This window comes from Salvelinus namaycush, chromosome 34, assembly GCF_016432855.1.
Source record: "Salvelinus namaycush isolate Seneca chromosome 34, SaNama_1.0, whole genome shotgun sequence".
In the NCBI taxonomy this organism is placed as follows: domain Eukaryota; kingdom Metazoa; phylum Chordata; class Actinopteri; order Salmoniformes; family Salmonidae; genus Salvelinus; species Salvelinus namaycush.
In genome coordinates this window covers 8545030-8562393 of record NC_052340.1, presented here as the reverse complement: position 1 = coordinate 8562393, position 17364 = coordinate 8545030, and the positions used below count along the sequence as shown (strand labels likewise).

Sequence of the window (17364 nt, the reverse complement as noted above, 5' to 3'; positions counted from 1 at the left end):
TTGCCAAAAGGCACCTAAAGGACTCTCAGACCATGAGTAAAAAAGATGCTCTTATCTGATTGAGCTCTTTGGCCTGAATGCCAAGCGTCATGTCTGGAGGAAACCTGGTACCATCCCTACGGTGAAGCATGGTGGTGGCAGCATGCTGTGGGGATGTTTTTCAGCGGCAGGGACTGGGAGACTAGTCATGAACGAGGGAAAGAGGAACAGAGCAGAGTACAGAGATCCTTGATGAAAACCTGCTCCAGAGCGGTCAGCACCTCAGACTGGGGCAAAGGTTCACCTTCTAACAGGACAATGACCCTAAGCACACAGCCAAGACAACGCAGGAGTGGCTTCGGGACAAGTGGGAGTGGAGTGGCTTCGGGACAGCCTTATTTTAGAATAAGGCTGTAACGTAAGAAAATGTGGGAGTAGTCAAGGGGTCTGAAAACTTTCCGAATGCACTGTATGTAAAATAGAGCCATGAAGGCAACTTTGTATTAAAATGTTTCTTGTACTGGTTGAGCTGAAAGGTAAGACTTCCATATGTGAGGCTCATACGAGGACTGTAAAGCAGATCATTGAAAGTAGTGGGGGGAAAATACTGATTTTGGCCTTGGACCGATGGGTTAAGGGTGATTGAGAGGAGTGAGTGTCTAACATGAGTCTGGTCCCATCTCCATCTCTGTAAAGCCTGGTCAATCCTGGGATAAGGAGTGAAACTGCTGTTTAATATTTTTGCGATAATTACAATTTGTCTAATCGCATGACTGAAAGCTGTCTCTTCAAATTGAGCAGTTGTTTTTTTCTTTACAGACGACACTGGAAGGTCAGAATGGAAGTGCAAGTCTGTTGTGGCAATGGATGCAAATGCAGTGTTTATTAATATGCATTTCATTTTTTTTTTTAAGTGATTTTGGGCATCCCGAGTGGCGCAGTGGTCTAACGCACTAGCTGTGCCACTAGAGATTCTGGGTTCGAGTCCAGGCTCTGTCGAAGTCGACCTGGAGACCCATGGGGCGGCGCACAATTGGCCCAGCGTCGTCCAGGTTAGGGGAGGGTTTGGCCAGCATCACGCACTAGCGACTTCTGTGGCGGGCCGGGCGCAGTGCATGCTGACACTGTCGCCAGCCACACATTTGTGCGGCTGGCTTCCGGGTTAAGTGGGCATTGTGTCAAGAAGCAGTGCGGCTTGGTTGGGTCGTGTTTGGGAGGATGTACGGCTCTCGACCTTCGCCTCTCCCGAGTCTGTACGATAGTTGCAGCGATGAGACTAAGACTAAGTACCAATTGGGGAGAAAAATGGGTAAAAAATATAAAATAAGTGATTGGTTTAAGTTATTACACTATTGATGAAAATGTTTTACTAATCAACCAGTGTCACAAACTCTGCTGGCCGGTTACTCTGCTGGCCGGTTACGTGTGCCAAAAGCCTACATTAAATTAAGATTGCCAGAATGGCCAAACCACATTTTTGTACTTTTTGGCAAAAAAAATATCAACTTCGATCCCCACAGTGAATTATTTTAAAGTTCGCTACAAATGGAGATATTTAATAAAACAGTGATCCATTCTGACTACTACACTGAACAAAAATATAAACGTAACATGTAACGTGCTGAAATAAACGATCCCAGAAATGTTCCATATGCACAAAAAGTGTATTTCTCTCAAATTTTGTGAACAAATTTGTTTGCTTTTAAAAATAATTAACCTTTATTTAACTAGGCAAGTCAGTTAAGAACAAATTCTTATTTACAATGACCGCCTACCAAGAGGCAAAAAGGCCTCCTGCGGGGACGGGGGCAGGAATTAAAAATGTAGGTCAAAACACACATCACGACAAGAGAAACACCACAACACTACATAAAAAGAGACCAAAGGCAACAACAGCATGGCAGAAACATGACAACACAGCATGGTAGCAACACATCATGACAACACGGTAGCAGCACAACATGATACAGCACAAACATAATACGAACATTGTTGGGCACAGACAACAGCAAAAAGGTAGAGACAACAATACATCACACAAAGCAGCAACGGCCATACATGTTAGTGAGCATGTCTCCTTTGCCAAAATAATCCATCAACCTGACAGGTGTGGCATAACAAGAGGCTGATTAAACAGCATGATCATTACACAGGTGCACCTTGTGATGGGGACAATAAAAGGACACTAAAATGTGAAGTTTGGGTAACTGTACTTTACTATTTATATATTTTTGACTACTTTTACTTCACTACATTCCTAAAGAAAATACTGTACTTTTTACTCGATACATTTTCCCTGACAACCAAAAGTACTCGTTACATTTTGAATGCTTAGCAGGACAGGAAAATGGTTAAACACATGGTCATCCGTACTGCCTCTGGCCTGGTGGACTCACTAAACACAAATGCATATTTTGTAAATAATGTCCATACATTTTAAAAACAAGAAAATGGTGCGCTCTGCTTTGCTTAATATAAGGAATTTCAAATGATTTATACTTTTACTTTTGATACTTAAGTATGTTTAAAACCAAATACTTTTAGACTTTTACTAGAGATATATTTTACTGTCTGACTTTCATTTTCACTTGAGTAACTTTCTATTAAGGTATCTATACTTTTACTCAAGTATGACAATTGGGTACTTTTTCCACCACTGGGTATCTCTGACCAACATATGCATATCTGTATTCTCAGTCATGTGGAATCAATAGATTAGGGCCTAATGTATTGATTTAAATTGACTGATTTCCTTATATGAACTGTACTTAGTAAAATCTTTGAAATTGTTGCATGTTGCGTTTGTTTTTGTTCAGTATACATTTTCCGTCACACAAGACCACGTGCTAACACAGCCCAATCACTGGCCGACAGGCTATGAGGAAGCTTGTACCCATATACCATATACATTAAAGAAAAAGTTCACCCAAAACCACTAATTCCTTTAATTTACAGTGTTAAATAACACATATGTGATTTAAAAAAATTGTGAACAAATGTTTCATTATGGCATTATAATAAGGTTGGTAGCAATATGGAACATCGTTGTGGAAATCTAAGTTCACAATGCAATGCTTGCTCTATGGGCTGGCTACACACAATAATACCAAAGACAATATCATCATGTAAAGTAGCTATTTAGCTGTGAAATCGCTTAAACAAACTACACTATCAATTTAGGAGTCTAGTCTCACCATGTTCAACCTGCAGATTGATGAGCCTCACAGAGTGGAGTCTGACATTCGCAAGGGCAGATATACTTTGAGGAGATGGAAAACGTTGCCCATACTAAGGCACTGGGCCACGAGGTGCATGCTGGACTATTATTATGGGACAATAAGCGCTCCTCCTTCAATGGGTGAATGGGAGTCAATTGGGCGCTAGCTCAAAAAGTAAACATTAGCATGAATTTCGTCAACAAGATGTACAATATTACTAATAGTTTCCATGATATGAGCTATTTAACTTGCTATATGTAATACTATATAGCTTTGGAGTCGTGACATTAAGTACTGTCGAGGAAAACAGCCGTTTCTCGACTCATACCCTGACATTGAGAAGAGATTGTGATGATTATTTTAGCAACCGTGTGACGCTGCATAACAACGTGAACGAGATTGGTAGCGTCTGCTGGGTGAGGCGTTAAACGTTCAATTCATTACCCAATGAGATTCCGTCTCCTTTCTCTGGGCCCATTCACCAATATGGCACGCTTGAAATTCAAATTCTTTCGGCTTTATGAGCCATCAGGAGTTTTCCATAGGAATACTTAGATGTCGTCAGCGCTATCTATTGGTTTTAATGTCTGCAATCAATGCATAATGTAATAATGATTACATTACGCGCAAAAACGCTATCACGTTATGCGTTCAGTATATTTATTGCATTATAAATACAAAAGTTATTACATTAGCAGCGATTACATTATTGGCAGTTAGTTAATACATTATCAGTTGCTACAAACTTATTAAACTTTTCACATGCACTTTAACAATTCAACAGCACATGATCCAGCTGCACTTGCATTGTTCTGACACATGTCCACTAGGGGTCAACACCGTACACTGAGTATTTTTCTCTGGCTGCTTGCTAGTGTTCTGCAGCAGGATCCCCACCGAAGAGGTGTGATTCTACTGTCGCACAGTTTAGACAAGTGTAACTGTTCGAAAAGATTGGCACAAACCCATTTAATTATTTAATTTCTGAATTTATGCTACGTCAACGGGCATAAATTAGACAGTGCACTTACATGTCTTTTATTGTAAAATGTCAGCATAATTTCCTTTTTCAGGGCATTAAGCCAAAAATACATTATATAAACAAGAATATAAAACAAACCAATTGTGTAACAAAGATTACATATTTAGCTGAACATTTAACTATGATGTTTCTATAAATAACTCATCCTTTGAACCATTTCTGACACTGGTTAGACATTTTCTTTCATAATGAAATCCTTAATGATGAAACTGCCACATCTGTTTGGAATATTACAACAACCAAGTTACTGTAAGCAAACACAATTTTCCCCCTTAGACATCATTGCACACACAACAGAACCAAATTGAGGAATTCCTCTATATTAACTCCAGCTGTTATAACCGGATATTGAACTACTGGTAAGCACCATGACATTTCACAGCCAGTAACTCGTGTTAAGGTAATATTTGTATTTCCTAATGGCTGAAGCTAGCTGTAAGCTAGTGGCACAGCTCAATATGTAGCCTAATTATGCATACTGGTTAGGCAAAGTAGACTACTACTAAAGAACATTCTGACAAATACAATGCAGTATTATTGTAGTTCAGATGTACTTTTGTGATATTGAAGGATGTGAGAATGTGTTCAACATTAACCTGTGACTTACTAGAGTGAGACCAATGAAAGGGATTTCTTCACAGAAGACATTTCCCCTCAGGTTAGTTTCCCCCCCCCCCCCACATTTAAAAACAGTCATCTATCTTCCCTTCAGTAGATGCCTGAGGCATGTAATGGTATTCCAAAATTCCAACTGTTTGAGTCAATCCTACCCACTAATTAATTTATTGGACATCAATCTGAACTGCTTTGCTATTAGGAACATCTTACAATATAATCTCTTGATATAGCTAGGCATAAGGGATATTACATTTAACATTTAAAACACCACTAATAGAAAACGTAGGCTAGTCTCTCATTCAGCCTTTTCTTCTTTTGTATAAAAACAGCGCATTTCAGTCATTAATCCATGTGATCAATTGGACAGAGTAAACACTACATTTCAACGTCTTGTTCTCTTTATAATGTAATAATTTCCTCAACGTTCTGGTGATCAAGACTCTACCAGTATTTCCATGATGTGCTCCAGCTCATTCAGGTCCCTGAAGCTCTGGTTGAGGGAGAAGGGAGAGGGCAAAGTGGACGGAACGGAGGACAGAGAGGGTAAGTACTTAAGCAGCTCGTCACTGGCTGCAGCAGAGAGTGCTCGGACCCCCATCTCCCTGTCAAACACAGATGTGTCAATGTCATGGAAAAGTTCATCCAGTTTCACATCCTGCAGGTAGCTGGAATGCATGACCTCCTCCACACTACCAAATGCCACCCCCTCTGAGGTTCTAGAACCCTCAGGGCGCCACTCAGAACTCCAGTGCCATGTGGGGGCCTGTTTGAACCCCAGGTCTCCAGGTAGGTTCTCAATGGACATGAAAGGTGTCCTCTGAGGTGCCTGAGGCCCTGGCCCTCCATCAACGGCCAAGTCTAGTTCTTTCAGGATGGAGGAGACAGCAGCTGACAGGGAGAAGTCACTCTCTGAGGACATCCAGACCTCCTCCATGTCCTCGACACTGTTTACAACACCCAGACCAGACTCCCGGTGGGTGCAGGGGTTAGATGGGACCATGGGTGGCACAGGTCCTGACAGGTTAACTAACCCAGATGGAGGCTTGTTTTCTATGTGTATCTGCCGAAGGGTGTTGGTTATCAACACGGAGCGGCGCAAACTAGGCTCCACCAGTGCCTTCCCGCGGTGGTACTTGTCGAGGGAGATGACCAGCACTGATTGCCGCTGGCTCTCCCAAGTGGCGCTACGCATGCCCCCCACGACATCATCATGGAGTTTGCGCTTCTGTCCCTTGGATATCATCATCCTCCTCGACCAAACGAAGTTACTGTTAGCTAGAGGGAGAACACAAAACATGATAAGAATCTTTAAAGATCACATCACGTTACATGGTGAGTTGACTGCAGTTGTGGGATAATACTTAGCTAGTAATATAGCTATGTCCCAGTGATAATTGGCTAGTAAATAAATGCCTAGATAACTAACGTTAGTACAGTAGCTAACGTTGGTTAGCTAGGTAACTTAGCTAGCTAATAGCTTTCTCTCCACTTCCTAACGTTACTTTGTCGAAATTTGACAAAACAACAAACCTGTCGTGCGCAACTGTTCTTCTGGCTCCAGGTATCTTTTCAATATACAAATGTAAAGAATGCTGTTAGCTCCAAATATATTTGTTTGCCTAGCTCGCCAACCGGCAAACTAAAACGTGAACTTGTTCCCGCCCGAGATTTAAGTTTCACCAGAGGAAAAGGCGAAGCGAGAGGTTTGACTCTCGCCACAATCAAGTCAAGGAGAGAAGTGAACAATTCTTCATTAGTTCTTAATTTTCTCGAAATCTAAAAGCACACGCTAGATTCGAACCAATATCTTAAGTAGTTGAACATATTATTACTCCAACCTCGTGACAAACTGAAACGTTTTAATTTTCGTCAAAACAACTTTTGCCTGTGATTTGTCGCGAGACGACCGTTAGACCCGATAACGTGTTTCTACGCATGAGTTTAGCTAGCCAACGTCGTCATGCATTCATCTACAAGGGTGCGTTCGTAAATTGCCTCCAGTGTTGCAGTGTGCTCAGGTCGTTCTTAAATTCAGAGCGTTGTCAATCTTTGGGTCTTTCGTAAATTGATTTTGGCTATCAGTGCACTCTGGTCTGAGTGTGCCAGAGCGCAGAATAACTGATTTAATTCAGATAAGCATGCGCTGAAATCGGAGTAGATAGCCAGAATTAATTTACCAACGCACCCCAAGTGTGATCAACGATTTCTATTGGAGGAACAGTTTTAGCTTATCTTCATACTGTAGTCTTTTCCCTGCGTGCTGGAAATAGTGACAAGCGGCGAGTTACATGAGTGCATTACATCACTAGGGTAGCCTACATAAGAACAAAAAATACATATTTAAGGCAAATTACTAATGCATGTGAATCGGATAACATTTCTCAAATAATACTAAATTAAAATATGTCCTGTATTACAAGTTTTAAAAAAACATGAGTTTATGATAAGCAAGCAACTTTCTTTGGGTTTACAGTAGGCTGGCCTATTTTGACAAAGCCAGCTATGGACTGTCACGAGGTACTTTGCTCAACAAGTTACTGAATGCTTTGCATACCCATGATACTGTGATATTAGGCTACGCAAGTCATTGCATGCCTACCTGTTTGTCTCTATATTCAAGCAGAACGCTTCTCAAATGTTTGTCTCAATCGCCAAATTAGAAATTCAAACTAGTCAGAATTGCAGTAGATAAAGGAAATGTCGTCTATGGTGTTGACAGTGGTGGGATAGTCCCAGCAGTCTCTAAGCTTTTGTTTGAAGTGTTCACAGAAGGGGTTGTGTACGCGACACTTCTAGATATCGGAAATAGTGACTCTGTATGTGAGTGTACTACTGCCTCTGCCAAGAAGACTTTGAGACCTTCATGGCACAGGTCAGGTGCTAGTTCACCTATAACCAGTTATTGGTTCAAGCTCCATTTCAGCTGTTCACCCTCAATAGCAACATAGTGCCAGCAAATACCTCTGATAAACATTGTTGACATGGTTTTCTAGAGAGAGTGACACAAAGACTGGCAACCCTTTATTTCAAAAGCAAGCTATAAAATGATGACATATGATATGATTCTTAGGAATATATACATTTGTAGTCTACATTTGTTTGCACAGCACACGATCAGGCTACAAGTAGTCCTAGGCTATCAATAGCACATAGGCCTACTTGCTGACTCACTTTGCACTCATACTGTACATTCAACATTAAATTGCTGTTAGGATTTTTTTTTTTTTTTTTGAACGATATAGGTCTGCACAAAGTCTGAGACCCACACACAACTACAAAGATGATTAACATATTATGTTTTTCCTACATTATAATATCCATTGTCAAGATAATGAAAATAATTACAAAACATTAGCAAAAGCCAAAGCTGCCATTTCTTTCAAGCAAGAATGATTGGCCTGTAGAAATAAGATCTAAGTTGCGGTGTCTGATAGGCCAGCTGTGGTAACTGCTTCATGGAAACAGGGAAGGAGGAGGGCTCTGTCTTGTTCGGGTTAACTGTACTCCCCGCAAACCCCAACGGTCTTCCTGTCCCAGTCAGAGATGGACAAGCACTTGACGAAGAAGTGTCCCAGGTCATATTTGGAAATGACGCGCCCTTTCAGCATGTTCTCTGTCACTGTGTACTTCTCAGTCAAAGGGAAGTTATCTGTTGGGAATAGCAGTGCATTTATATTATTCAGAAAATGTTTACTCAATATGTTTATCATGTTTAATATCAGTTGAATTAAAAGCATGAGCTGGAGCACCCCCAGAGAACATATTTAATATACAGGTGCTGACCAATGGCGAATAAACTGTAAACTATTTAAAAAAATTATTGAGTGTGCGACTATTTATTTTAATATCAGTTGAATAACACTAATCCATCCAGTACATACCCACTGGGCACACACTTTGAACATTTTTCCCACATAATTTCAATAAAATTACATTGAACCAATGTGGAATAGATGTTGAATCTGTGCCCAGTGGGTTAGAGTGTGAGGAAGGATGATAGGCCTATCATGTCATTACTGGAATCACTTACAGTAATGGTAGTACAGTATTACATTTCTACTGATTCAGGAAATGAGGAAGGGCGATGACTAACCGTCGATGTGAGGGGGCATGACAGCCACAAAATCCAGCCCTGACTCCTTCAACACCATGTACATCCTATCATGGTCCTCCGTGACCGGCAGGAGCCTGGGTGGCACTTTAGACCGGTCCCATAGAAGGAAGGCTGTGAAGCAGAGAGGGGGACGATATAAGGATATGGTTTCTTTATGGTGGTTTATTGGAAGTTGGAAAGATTCTGTAACCCTGACTGTCCAAGATTCCTCTGTACCCGACATGCAGCCAACTACTTTGCGGATCCCCCGAGCCTTCATGGCGTCTAGGATGTTTCTGGTTCCTTCTGACATCATTGTTGTGGGACCTGTGGATTACAACTTAAACATGAACATACTGACCATTATCCTGGCCTAAGCAACCACTAGTGCAGTTAGTTACTGCAACTCACCCTGAATATTATTACAAAACATATTTTTACCTCAGAGCAGAAAACATGTTTTAATGAGACTCCTGAACACATTTTGATTTTCACTTCAAGATTGATTTCAGTATAAAGGGAAAGGGGGATACCTAGTCAGTTGTACAACTGAATGCCTTCAACTGAAATGTGTCTTCTGCATTTAACCCAACCCCTATAACATATCTGTTCTAACTTGGTTTTATTCACACAACTGCACATATGTTTTTACTAACTTAACATTCCTATAACTTACTAATGAAAGATTGCCTAAACTTACTGAGGTCACTCCTGGTGCCTAGAACGATGATAACAACATCCTGACCCTCTATGGTCTTCTTCACATCCTCCTTATTGAGGACATCTCCCACCACCACCCTGCAGGCTTTGTGTTCTGCAGGCAGCCTGGCAGGGTCCCTCACCAGCACTGTCACATTGTAACCTGTGGACAATGATGAACAAAGAAGATTTGTGAATTTGTTGACTCATCTTATCTTATCATCTACCACTGATCCAGAAGAATTTGAGTCTGATGGGAATCTGAAGATGAGTGGAATATGTAATGCAGGCAACTGGTTCATTTTTGACGAATCGATCTCAATTCTAGAGCACGGCCATGGATCGAATTGATGTTATCCAGTGTTCTGGATAAGCACGATAAGCAGACAGCGGACTTTATCACGTATCTGCTATGCACTCATCACAATCACGTGTCAGCAGAACCCTATAACGACTTGCATGACTCAACACCTTTGTCTCGTGATCTCAGAGCAAGGAAACGAAAACGCTTGGGAATCAAATAAGCCAAATTATATCTGCTTATTTTAGCACGTTTGTCACATGTGATTGAGTGTGCATTTTATATAAATGTTTATATTAATTTGAAACTATGTAATTAATAGCATAGTTCAGATTGGAATAGAATATAAAATAACAGCACAATATAGAAGACCTGTTTTTTCCCAGAGGAAGGCTGTCGCAAATAGCTCAGCTAACCGTTGATACTTCCAATTACACTAGCATAGCATATGTTAATGACAGATGTCTGCTAGTTTAGAAACATTGCAAAACACTCCGATCACCTTTGGACCAGTCTACACAGCAAATGCTATATGAGGGATTGTGTAAATAACATATCATTAACCTAATCATATCATATCACTCATATCATTAATCATCTCCTACAATCATTTGTAAATGATGTCATTTAGAAACGTTGCCTACCCGCTGCAACAGCCAGTGGTAAGGTCACCAGTCCGGTCATTCCCGTGGCCCCAAATATTGCAACATTCTTGATCGATTCTGACATAACAGATTGAGAAAATATCACTGGTCACAGAAGAATGTTACAATTTCTTGCTTCGTTGATCGTGTGCAACAATATCCGAAAGCACACATGCAGAATGAACCTCTTTGACACTTTGGGGAACGCCCCTTTTAGATAAACAAAAAATGCTCACTTCCGCAAAAGATCCTCCCAGCCCCATCAATTAAAGGAAAACGCACACAGTCACAACAGGGCTACATTGTGCAGGAGTCCTGCTTTTTGTGTGAATTTCAAAACTTTATTGTCAGTTGATCTATCCAGATCAACCATAGCGCACGGTTGATTTTCATGGCAAGATATATTCCTTTTAGAGAATTTCAAGTCATGTATTCTGTTTTCGTTCTCTGTCTGGAGATCCAAAGTTCTGAAAGGTTGGCATTTCCCAAAAATATGTCAAGAGTGTCATGCCCTGATCTGTTTCACCTGTCCCTGTGATTGTCTCCACCCCCTCCAGGTGTCGCTTATTTTCCCCAGTGTATTTATTCCTGTGTTTCCTGTCTCTCTGTGCCAGTTTGTCTTGTATGTTTCCAAGACAACAAGCGGTTTTCCGTTCTCCTGCTTTTTGCATTTCTCCTTTTTCTAGTCCTCCTGGTTTTGACCCTTGCCTGTTTCTGGACTTTGTCTGCCACTCTGTACCTCCTGGACTCTGATCTGGATTTGACCTTTTGCCTGTCCACGACCATTCTCTTGCCTACTCCTTTTGGATTAATAAACATTGTAAGACTCCAACCATCTGCCTCCTGTGTCTGTATTTGGGTCTCGCCTTGTGTCATGATAAGGAGATCAAATTGCAAGCCTAGTCCTAGTTACCTCTTGCCAAATCACCTTCATTGCACTTCAACCAACCCCACCTCGCGACATCCATCCGGTTAAGGCACCAATGTGACTGACAGGGATTCGAACTGCCTCCTGTGTTCCACATTGTGAGCTACAAGAATGTGGTAGCCCACTAACCTAAATCCTGCAGGAATTAGTTTGGGGAGGTGCTATTGTAACGGAGTTAAGAACGTGCCGTAACTCACTCCACATCTAGCATGAGATGTCGCCGATGAAGCTATCCAATTGGTACCTTTTGTTTAGCTCATGTGTGTTGGGAAGCAGAGGATCACTAGTTTGAGTCTGATATGGGGACAGGAACAGTGGAGAAAGCTAAACTGTTAGCAGCACACTGATGTCCTTTTCACTATCACACATCTTCAGGTCTCTGGCAAGGTTGTGAATGTGGTTCACATAGTCTTCCCTCGTCAGACTCATGGCGATACAGTTGCTGGGGGAAGAGACGGTTCAGAGAACCACCTCTGTTACATAACATAGGCCCACTTTTCCTTAATAGATGCATTCCATAAGATGCTCCCTGTATGAAAGGCTCTTCATTAGGTGACATTCATGTTATTAATAGATGAGGAGAGAACAATTACTGTAGGTTGAAGTAGATTCATTTTAATGTCACTTCAGGTACAAATCTTTTATTTAGTTATCCATAGATGTATCCATAGGTGGGTGTGCTTTTAAAAAAAATATATAGTTTTTTAATTCAGATTTTCATGGGGTGCTGCAGCACCCTTAGCCCTCCTACTTCCCGCTCTGTAGTTAACTGTTTATTATTCGTTTATATACCAGTAATACAATGAGTTTATGTGAATTCACTTTTAATAATATGCCTACTTGCCAATAATTCCACTTCCGGAGTGGCGCAGTGGCACTGCATCTCGTGCAAGAGGCGTCACTACAGTCCCTGGTTCGAATCCAGGCTGTATCACATCCGGCCGTGATTGGGAGTCCCATAGGGCGGCACACAATTGGCCCAGCGCATTGTAAATCATTATTTGTTCTTAACTGACTTGCCTAGTTAAATATTGGTTAAATAAAAATAAACTAATAATAAAAAATTAAATTCAACAATTACAACAACAAAAAATCCCGGTATGACATAAACTACCTTCCAATAGTTGCAAACTACATGTTCTCAAATGAAATATGTCCACGGGGAATGGAAGGGGGCATCTAACACATTCAAACAATTTCATAGAGATAGGAAAATAATTTTAATGCATCTCTATTTCTAAGGAAAATAATCCTAGGGCATCTCTATTTCTATCTGTAAACCCCTGGCACCATTTATAACGGCTAAAGTCCCCCCCCCCCCCCCCCCCTTTCTGTCTCTCTCTCAATTCAATTAAAATTTCAATTTTTATTGACATGGGAAACATGTGTTAACATTGCCAAAGCAAGTGAAGTAGATAATACTTCTCTCTTTCTTTCTCTCTCGCTATACCGAGGTGAGTTCCTTCGCCGCACTAATGCCGAAATCTTTCTAGCAGTATCACGAGTGGCGGGAGAGGGAGTGCGAGCGCGTAGGATATCAAGTGGACAGGATATCGGAGCCCACCGGCTTGGATTATTTGATCAAGCATCTTTGCCTGGTTGCAAGACACCTTTCATGGCAGTCTCGTGGTCCCACTAGCCACAGCAGGGAATTTACATGTATTATCGCATTAAATGGCTTTATTAGCCAGATCTTTATACTGATCCCACAGTCCGTTGTATATATATTTGTATAGGCTACTTGACTACTATGCCAGCGAAGAAACACGGCGTCGCGAGGCTCTGTTCATAATTTCCCACTGGTTCATTGATACAGGCACCTAATCGACTGATTTTACGTCTATATCGGTGAAAAACAAACCCATACCTGGAATTGGGGTTAAGGTAAGGTCGTTGTAGCATATGCTGCATGTCTATATGTATATAAAAATAACATTTCCAATGTAATTGAGCATGAACAATTCGAGGTGCCTGTTTTCGTGGGAGATGCAGCAACACCGGCCTGCATTGGCTAAGGCTACTGCAGTGATTCTATAGGGCCGTATTTTATGCTGTTTCATTTTATTTTTCTGGATATTAGGCATATGCTTTTGTTTAGATCGCAGTTTGCCATACATACTAGTTAGGCTACTATTTGTGCATGGGCTTTGAATAGCAAATGTGGACCGGTTAGGATAGGCCTTATACAATGTTGAATTATTTAGTATTGGTCCGCGCATGTTCCTGATCATTAAACGCACATAAGTGTATCAGATTTGCATGACACTTTTAGAGAATTCATTGAATCTCACAATGAAGCCTTATTCTTGAAAGAAGTAGCCCAAGAGAGCACTAAATAACATGCTTGTACATATAGTAGTCTATAGCCATATGGAGCCTACACTACTTTATTGGACCGCAACTACATTAAAAGTAGTTAAAATGTAAAAGCTATTTGATCCAGCAGCAGATTAGCCATATGACAATTATAGCATAGACTATGTAATCTTAATGTAGCCACTTTCTTGCTTAAAAAAAAGTGTTAATCCAAAGAAACGCACCATGCACTTGATATGGGATGGTGCAGGGGACGGTGATCATAGCCTGCGTGCGGATTGGACCAAAGAGACGGTGTTGGTAGGGATGCACGTCGCATGTATCATTTTAAGGTTAAAAGCGATAGCACAATAGGGAGTTATTAAGCAGCCCGACAACATTTTTACCTTTCCACGCATATTCCATAACAAAATATCTGTCATTGATATTCTCGTTTGCCCTGCCTTCTTACACATAGGCATGCACAGACAATTGCGTCTCCACTGTAGTAGCCCACCTCATCATCACCATGGATAACCACCACCAGGCACAATTATTAATGATAGCCTAATCATGCAGCTTTGAAATGAGAAATATTTATCTAATGTGCAGAGCGTTTGTGTGGATCATGCCTAAATTCTGTTCACTGAACTATATATATTTTTTGTCGACCGTAGAGCTGGGCGTAGCCTGTTCTACGGATGTCAGTGTTGTTACAGTTGGTCACACACAGCTGTTTAAATTGTGACATGACTAGAGCGATCAGTTGCAACACAGTCAGTGGCGTGCTGTGACGTCACGCTACTACCGGCTGTCCATTGTACGGATCTGTCATGGGACGCAAAAATGTCAAATTCAGACACTTCAGCAAAGTTTGTGTGCAAAGGCAAAAAGGATGTCAAGAACTAATTTATTCTGAATGCAAATGAGAATTTATGGTTTAACATTAGCATATTTTGACATCCAGTCTTATAGGCCAATGTTGCATGACTGAAAATTATCGTTTAACAAGGCCTACTAGTGGGCCTCTGCTAGCCATCCAAACGGACACTACTGGAAGGCTACATTTCCCTGTGGTGAGACAGTGATACACGCCATTGATATAGCCAATTGGCCTACTTCTGGAAATGTGATGCAGTATAACATCTGATAAGCTAAAGTGAAGTTGTTTCAGATAAAGGGCTTACGGGAACTGGTGTTTGTTTTTTGTGTGTTCTGGGTCTTCTGTCCCTTGAACACAGTAGATGACCTATTGTCTTTACATTTAAACACAATAAAAGACCTGGGTCTCTACTGATACTACAGAAGTGTGCCTTCAGAAAATGACCTAGCCATATAGCCAATACTCCCAGTTTTCTCAAATGTACGACAATTGACCGCAATATCATGTGGAAAGTAAAGGTCAAAGTAAAAAATGTCCTCTGATACACAAATCTGTGTAAAAGATTGATGACAAACTGAATGAAAAAGCAGGGGGAACCAGTAAGACCAGTCCCCAGCCTGAGGGGGACAGAATTAAAGGTCCTCAATTCTGTGGTGTGTAATGTGGTGTGGCATCTGTCTATCCTCACAGGAACTTCTCCCTCTCTTCTCCTCTTCTATCCTCTCCTTCCCATAGTGGCTTAGTTTCTTTAGCCCACTAACTCCTCACACAGCGAAGAGAGCTTGGGGTCAGGGTGTCACTCTCGTATCTATTCCTGGAGCTGAAATTATTGACAACAAAACCGAACTGCTTCACTTTGATGATTGTCAAGATGTGTTCATTTGATCGTGTACTGGAGGCGGATTTTCAGGAAGAGAAATATGTTCACAATATTTAGCAGCACTACTATGATACATTTAGGTTTTAAAATGTTCTGTATCCTTTACAGTATCAATGTTTGCCAAGGGGACACAAATGTAATCAAGACCAATGACATATTTTTGCAAAGAGGGGCTACTCAGGATAGAATAAACCCAATCAGATTTAATGCAGCCGAAAGAGATCCATAAAATAATTCTGCATTTACAAACATCTTAAATAAAGGGCAGTTCGTGACATTTCTGCAATGGTTTTCATAGCTCCTCAAAGGACCTCTGCTTCTCTCTGACAGGAAGTAGGAAGTGAGAAGGTCACAGACAGAGCGCTACTGGAGCACCTGGCTTGTTGCCTGGGAATTCTCTGGTGAGGAGATTGAGGTGGTGTTAGGTGTTGTTTATTACTGTACCAGAGCCCTCCTTTCCAGAAGCATGTTTGGGGCAGTGGGAAAAGGGGATGGGTGGGGGGATACAGCCTGAGTCTTACTCCATGCCGGCTGGAGATTTATAGTTGTAGCCGGGTGACATGGTGTAGCCAAAGAGCAATAATAATGTTGAGTGCTTTGGAGGAGAATGCTGAACAAGAGCCAGAAACAAACTGGTGAAAACAAAGATGGCCTATCTGAATTGTGCCTATGTCACTACAGGGTATTGCAGTATCTACAATTGATTTGAGCTATAAAGGGATGAGGCGGTCTGTAAAGAACAGAAGCAGCAGAACACAGCGACACAGAAAATGATCAGGGCAAGACTGACCCATAAAGAGAATCCTAAATGTATGTTCAAACTCTTGTGGTCTGAATTGTGGCCACAGCATGACTTCTCCCGCCCTGTACTATGCACAAGGTGTAGCAAGAAACAGTAAGGACTCAGTGTTTACTAAACTTCAATGGTTACACCATGGTGGTTGTGTTGTCAAAGGTGCAGTCGACTGTCTCTGACCTTCTCCCAGCACCAGAGGGATCAAAGGGCTTAGGCATGTTGCCTTGTCGTGTCTCTTGTGGAGGTGTCATGGACATGTATGGGACCCTGTGTCGTCCCTTGTTTGCCAGAATCTGTTTTTGCTTCATTTTAGTCTGATCGTCATTGGATTCTCTGTTGAGGGCTAGCCTGATCACCACGCTAGCTGTTACCCAGCTAGATGTAGGCTATGTAGGCTGCTGTTGTTGACGGTAGAAACAGTCAGGCACCCCGGATAGATGAGATTCGTCAGTGAATTGTCAGTGAATTGTCCCCGTAGCAGCAGAAGCATATGTGGGCTGGATTATTGCTGGAGAGCAACAGTGTTGTTGTTTCAGTGCAGAGCGTCTTGGATATGTGAGAGGGGCCTCTGGTACGCTGAGACACTGACAGCTGTGTTTGTTTACCAGGAAGAACCACATCACGTCAGTCAGTGGGATCCTTAAGCTAAAAGACTGTCTTATTAGAGGGACCCCAGGTGGTGGGTCTAGGAAAGGCCTGCCGGGGCGACCTAGAGCTGACAACAGCACAGGCCAGTACGTTTGACATATATGACAGTGTTGACAGTTTGGATGGGGCCTTAATGCATTGGCGACCATTGTGGCTGTATGGTGGCCTTCTGTCAATGTGACATCCTTCACTATACTGTACATGACCTTGGAATTATAATGTGCGTGCGGTCCCTTGAAAAGGAAGTGGGTTGTGTGTTCATTTTTGTAACATGTGGGGTCTTTCTGTATAAAGGTGATGTTGTTCAGTAAGTATGTGACGCACAGTACCACCCGTTTCG

The 17364-nt window shown here is 41.6% G+C and overlaps 2 protein-coding genes across 2 annotated transcripts; both read right to left on the bottom strand.

Annotated features, from left to right (window-relative positions):
- Positions 1-4937: 4937 nt before the first annotated feature.
- On the bottom strand, positions 4938-6769 carry LOC120028882 (cell division cycle-associated protein 4-like). Its single transcript, XM_038974134.1, has 2 exons — positions 6388-6769; positions 4938-6132 (listed from the first exon to the last, which is right to left on the bottom strand). Exon 2 carries the CDS (start codon positions 6101-6103, stop codon positions 5291-5293), a length of 813 nt encoding a protein of 270 aa, XP_038830062.1. The 5' UTR covers positions 6104-6132; positions 6388-6769; the 3' UTR covers positions 4938-5290.
- A 1096-nt stretch (positions 6770-7865) lies between these two features.
- Positions 7866-10800, bottom strand: LOC120028367 (flavin reductase (NADPH)-like). Its single transcript, XM_038973586.1, has 5 exons — positions 10595-10800; positions 9651-9812; positions 9188-9277; positions 8951-9082; positions 7866-8506 (listed from the first exon to the last, which is right to left on the bottom strand). The coding sequence occupies exons 1-5, from the start codon at positions 10677-10679 to the stop codon at positions 8352-8354; spliced, it is 624 nt and encodes a 207-aa protein (XP_038829514.1). The 5' UTR covers positions 10680-10800; the 3' UTR covers positions 7866-8351.
- Between the last annotated feature and the right edge of the window lie 6564 nt (positions 10801-17364).